The sequence below is a fragment of the Peromyscus maniculatus genome, chromosome 19 (assembly GCF_049852395.1).
Source record: "Peromyscus maniculatus bairdii isolate BWxNUB_F1_BW_parent chromosome 19, HU_Pman_BW_mat_3.1, whole genome shotgun sequence".
NCBI lineage: Eukaryota > Metazoa > Chordata > Mammalia > Rodentia > Cricetidae > Peromyscus > Peromyscus maniculatus.
The window spans coordinates 52,466,995-52,472,994 of record NC_134870.1 but is presented as its reverse complement, the minus strand read 5'-3'; the positions used below and the strand labels follow the sequence as shown (position 1 = coordinate 52,472,994).

The following is a 6,000-nucleotide window of genomic DNA, read 5'->3' as shown; positions in this document are numbered from 1 at the left end:
CTGAGAAACCAGTGGTGATTAAGAAGAGACCAGCATGACTGAGGTGAAGTCTTCTGGGAAGTGTTTCCTCAGAATCTGCACACACACGCTGTGTTCAGAGGTGGCCAAGGTTGTAGCTTGTGTTGGCAGCCAAACTTGGTCATGTGTAAGGGCCTCCCAGGTGGTACTGGTGTTGAAGGCATGAAAGGGTCATAAAGAACGGCTGAGGCTTGGCCCAGTGAGAGGCCAGGAGAAGCCATTGGTAAAGGTTCATCTGGAGTAGTAGGATTGAGAGGGTTATGGAGAAAAGAGAAAACCATGGGTGTAGCACGAATCTTAAAGGTCTTATTAATAAAAACAAACCCAGAGCCAGGTATTGGGGTGAACACTGAAAGATCAGAGAAACAGAACAAGCCACAGCTTCCTCACCTTACCAATTCCTCAGCTGATCCTGTTTCCTCAGACTGGAAGCCTCTGAGTCCTCATCCGGAATGAATCTCAGCTGAACAGCTACTAGAAGCCTAAAAGCTTAACCAGCTCTAGTTCTTGGTCCTCACGTCTTATATACCTTTCTGCTTCCTGCTATCACTTCCTGGGATTAAAGGTGTGTGTCACCATGCCTGGCTGTTTCCATTGTGGCTTTGGACTCACAGAGATCCAGACAGATCTTTGCCTTTGGAATGCTAAGATTAAACGTGTGTGTGCCACCATTTTCTGGCTTCTATGTCTAGTGGCTGTTCTGTTCTCTGACCCCAGATGAGTTTACTAGAGTGCACAATATTTTGGGGAACACAATATCACCACACATGGGTGCTTTCTTCATGGGCACCATGAAGAGAACCCAGGAGAGGTTATTGGTGAAAGTGCAGCCCAATTGTAGCAGGAGCCCTCCATGGCCTCTGCATCAGCTCCTGCCTCTAGGTCCCTGACCTGTTTGAGTTCTTGTCCTGGCTTTCTTTAATGATGAACTACAATGTGGAAGTATAAGCCAAATAAACCCTTTCCTGCCCATCTTGCTTATAGTCATGGTGTTTCGAAACCCTAACTAAGACAGGGACTTTTAGGATGAGCTGTACAAAGGTTCTGTTTTTAAAAAGTTCCTGCCTGAGTTCCTGCCTTCGGCACAGAAGCTGGGAAACAGAGCAGCATTGCGGCTATGTGGCACCCTAGCTTCGGTCACAGGCTTACAGAGGTTGTGGTGGCTGGCAGGAAACCTCCCTGCCTGTTAAAACCCATGTCCTCCCACCCTCCCTGAACAGTAGTTTGCTTAACAGTTGTGTGGGCCAGTATGTGGGCATGGGTGGTGGCAGATGTTCTATGTGCCCTGGCCTATGTGTCTGCACATACTGCAGTAGCTGGCACCTAGCAGGTGCTCCTTAAACATCTGTTGAATGATGGGCAGCAGAGTCACCTAGGGGAACCTGCTCAATCTTGGCCCACTTCAGATCTCCTGAATGGAAATCTCTGGTGACAGAGCCCAGGTGACGGTCATGTCCTCGAGAGTCTGGGAAGCTCAGCTGCAGTGTCTGAATAGATCTCTCTCCTATTATCAGAAGAAGAAATGCTGATGTTTCCACTTTGAGCACTGGCGGGTAGGGACTAAAATATTCAAGTCCAATCCTGCAGGTTCCTTTTCCTCGAGCCATTTCCGAGGAGCCTGGAGTGCTCTTGGCTTTGGGCTGGGCTGGATATGCACCACACTAATTTTCACTGCTTTCAAGGGAGGCTAGGCCAATCAAAAGGCGGAGGAGGTAGAAGTGGAGCCGCGTGAAGTCCAACTCTGGCAGTATTATTGCCCTTCCCTTGAAAGTCATAAACTAAGAAATGTGCCACCATTCTGGCATCCTCCAGGTGGCCAGCTGCTGGGGGCTGTTGCTTATTCCCTCCTAGGAGGTTGTAGCTTGGACCTGGTACCTGCCTCAGCTGGACCTCTAGCTGCTGGGTCCGGAGCTGATCACCCCTTTTGCAGTGAATACTGCGGATTCAGCCTAGGACCTGGAGTGTGCTAGGCAAACGGTCCACCACTGAGCTAGAGCCCTAGCTTTAACATCTTTTAAGCTTTCATTTCCCCGGGGATATAATGGATAAATTCATTCCACTGAAGGTTGTGGGAAGGATTAGAGATGACACGGCTCAGATGCAGGGAAAAGCTGGGAGGTTTGGCCTGAGACCTAGACGCTAACCGTGCATTTGGGTCAGGGACTCCGCACAGCTTCATCCAGTGGCTCTCTCCTCAGCCAGGGAGAAGACAAGCAAACCACATGAGATTTTTCTGCCGCCTTGGGTTTCCTGAGGACTTTTCTTTCCTTCTCTTTTTTTGAGTGGACTTCCTCTGGAGTCGTCCTGCTTCAGCCTCCTGAGTGCCCGGGTCACAGGTGTGAATTATTACACAGAATGCTTGATGGCTTTCTCAAGGAAGAACTCCACACCCCTGCAAGGAGGCAAGAGGGTCATGGGGCCAAGACTGTGAGTTGCCTCTGAGGAAAGAACTCCTGAAAAGCAAGCTAAGCTTCTCAGGTGAAGGCTCACCCTAAATGTCTTGGCAGCCACAACCTAATCAGAGGATGCATAGATCAGTGATAAAGTCTTTAAGACTGGGCAAATGGTAGTATTTCTAACAACAACGCCAGAGTTTTAAAAACAAACAAAGCCTCTGGACGAATTAGTCTCTAGCAAGGCACTGAGGTCCATCTGCATGGCCATGGCCGGAGATGGCTGGCTGGGGAGGGGATCCAATGTATTCCTTGGGCTCTAAAAGGCACAACACCAAAGGGTCAGCCTGAATGGGGACAGTTCTGGAAAACATTTCGGTGGGACTCCTACTTGGTCCAGCAGCAGCAGCAGCAGCCCTAGGAGTATTCACATCGTGGTGATAACGAGGATGATAATCATGGTGGTGGGCACTTCCTGTCTGCCCACCCCGGCCAAGCAATTTATTTTACCCACATTGTTTCACTTGACCCTTCCCAGGGTCTATGTGGAATAGCACCATTGCTGTCCCAATTTTGTAGATGAGGCAACTGAGGCTCAGAGCGGTCAAGCCAGTGACTCTTATTTTTTTGTTGTTTTGATTTTGTAAGACAGGGTTTCATGTAGCCCAGGCTGGCCTCAAACTTGCTATGCAGTCAAAGATGACATGAATATCTGATCCTTCTACCTCCCCAGTGCTGGGATTATAATATATTCCACAATACTCAGCTTTTTATCTGGTTCTATTGGACCCGGAACTTCATGCATGATAGACAAAACGTTCTATCAAGTGAATTATGTTCTCAGCCCTTGTTTCATTTTTTTTCTGAGACGGCATCTCATGTAGTCCAGGCTGGCCTTATATAGCCAAGGATGACATTGAACTCCTGAACCCCCCTACCCCCCTACCCCCCCCCCCACCTCCACTTCACACGAGTTAGGATTATAGACATGCATCACCATGCCTGACTCTCACTTTTACTTTTAGGTAACAGTAGCACAGAGTTAGTTAGTTGGCACCAGGATTCAGACCTGAATGGAGTACGGAGTCTGTTTAAGTGTTGGTAGGGAAGGGAAGGCATAGTGGCCAGTGCCTGTAAGGGTATTTTCTCCCAGCCAGCTTAGCGCTCCCCCTGAGGTCAGGCCCTGTGCCAAGCACTTTACATATTTTATTTCTTTATCTTCATAACATCACTGTGAGTAAGTGATTTTACTATCCCCATTTGTCTAGATGAGCGACCAAGGCCTGAGATCAGATGACGTTGCTGGGGTTCAAAACCAGGCAGCGACACTGACTCCGTTGCCCAGTACTGGAGCAAGAGACAGTAGGGGCTGAACCAGAACCCAGGACTCCTCCGAGGAGGCGAGCTGTACGTCCTCCCTTGGCAGCACCGTTCCTTAAAAGCGCGCTGGCCTTAAGCCCAAAGAGTGAAATCACACCCTGCGGTTCTGGGAACCTCAGCCTGGAGAAGAAGGAAGCTGTTGCTGTGTGCCTCAAGTCTGAGCAGGTGTGCGGGGCTCCTTCCTTCTCCTGCTGGAAGGAGCCTGCCGGCCCTTGCAGGGTGGGGCAGCCCCTGTCAGCCCCCGGTGGAAGCAGGGCGGGAGGCAGGTGTGCCCAATAAACAGCTCGGAGTCTTCCTGCCTTCCAGCCTTTATTCAGTCCCAGCACACACACACACACACACACACACACACACACACACACACACACACACCTACGCCCCTCCCTCGCGCACACACCTAGGTGCCTGCTTGCCAAGCACAGAAGCAATGAGAGTTCAAGGTTGAAGTCAGAAGGTTTGCTTCCTGGCTCTGGTTCAGAACTCTCCTGGTGTGCAGTCCTGACCTACAGTTCGCTCATCTATGTGGAGTGTGTGGTGATGGCCGTGGGGCGGGGGAAGCAAAGCCCTCCAGCCGTTTCTTTCTTTCCTTTTTTTTTTTTAGGTTTCTCCAGACAGCGTTTCTCTGTGTAAACACTGTGGCTGTTCTGGAACTCACCAGGCTGGCCTCGAACTCACTGCCTCTGCCTCTCAAGAGCCCGGATTAAAGGAGGGCGCCACCACCGCCCGCTAAGCCTTTTCAATCAACACATTATTTATTAAATACCTTGGTTACCCAGAGTAATAACCAAAGCAAGATCTAAGCCCGGTTTCATGTGTCTTAGACTCTAGCAAGGACAGACAGACTCAGGTCAATTCTTCACTGAAGCCAAGGTACAAAGGCGGCTGAGATACCTCCAAGGGAAGGGGCCGCATACTTCAGGGAGAGGGACGAGGATGCCTTAAAGATGCCGTTATTCGGTGAATGGCCGATCGGCATAGAGGCTCCTTTCCAGAAGGTTCATACTAAGAAGGGAGCAGGCCAATGGGCTTGGGAGGCTGGCAGAAGCCTAGTCAATTCAAGGCACTGTGGGCTATGGTAAAAGACATGACTGAAATTTTTTTCACGGGAGGTTATTGGGTGGCGCTGGGGGAGAGAGATGATTAGGTTTAACAGGAAATGGGTAAAAAAAAATTCCTCAAAGAAAACATATGAATGCCACCCTCTCCGAGAAGCCTTCTCTGATTTCTCCGCCTTTGATCTGAGCCTGCCTCCCTCCCTCTCCGGGCCTTGCACTCTGGAGAGAGAACTTAGGCCTCCGAAGCTTTCTCTTTTGCTGTCGAAGCACACTGCGGCTTCAAACGCGGTTCGGAACCTCCCGGAGCCTCAGTTTCCCCAGCTGTGCAGAAGCAGGTTGTCAGGCAAGGGCCCGCCCAGCGCTAACGCAACGTGATTCGCTCTAGCAGTAAGGAGGGGGGTGCCCGCATTGCTGCGCAGGCACCGGGCGGCTGGCCCGGGCACCGCCACCTGGCTGCCGGCGCGTTTTTTCCCCCGCGGGGGGCTGCGAGACCCGGTCGCCGCGACAGACTCCAGAGCAGGGAAAGTGGGGGTGCGACCCCAGGCTCACGCGGCCCCGCCCCCGCAGCCAGCCGGCCTGCGGCAGCCGGGGGCCCGAGCTCCGCCCTCCACCCGCCCGCCCGGCTGCCTCCTCCCTCCTCCTCGCTCGCTCGCTCCCTCCCCCGGGCGGGCTCGGCGCTGACTCCGCCGCACGCTGCAGCCGCGGCTGGAAGATGGCGGGGAACGACTGCAGCGCGCTGCTGGATGAAGAGCTCTCGTCCTTCTTCCTCAACTATCTCTCTGACACGCAGGTACGGGCCAGCTGGGAGCGCAGGCCGGGGACCCCGGGTGCAGAGCCGCGGGGCTGCAGCCGCAGCTGCGGAGGCAGGAGCGCAGCGGTGGGCGCACCGGGGCGATCGGGGGGTTCAGGCTGCAGAGCCCCCCTTCCACGTGCCTTGCGCTGCGCTCCGTTACAGGCGTAGCGAGCTGCAGGTCGCCGGCGCGTGCTGTAGCATTGGGGGACACAGCCATCCGGGAGGGTCTGGCCAGGGCTACCTGGAGTCTACGGTTCCCCCACCGGCAAAGTTGAGGGGTACGGCGATTCCTTGGGTAGGTGGAATCTGGCCAGGGTCGGAGGGACCCCTAAGACTGGCTCTGGGTGCTGTAGGCGCGTCC

At 53.1% G+C, this 6,000-nt stretch overlaps 1 protein-coding gene across 5 annotated transcripts in view; it reads left to right on the top strand.

The window, feature by feature from the left end:
• The first annotated feature begins 5,296 nt into the window (after positions 1-5,296).
• The window catches only part of Ppargc1b (PPARG coactivator 1 beta), a 116,602-nt gene continuing 115,898 nt past the window's right edge, over positions 5,297-6,000 (top strand). Inside the window, exon 1 of one of the 5 annotated variants that reach the window (XM_016003686.3) lies at positions 5,297-5,636. In XM_016003686.3, the coding sequence (XP_015859172.2) occupies positions 5,559-5,636 (78 nt within the window). In that variant the 5' untranslated portion in view covers positions 5,297-5,558. The remainder of the gene's footprint in view (positions 5,637-6,000) is intronic. The other 4 variants (XM_006985144.4, XM_016003684.3, XM_006985143.4 and 1 more) reach the window with 4 other exon arrangements.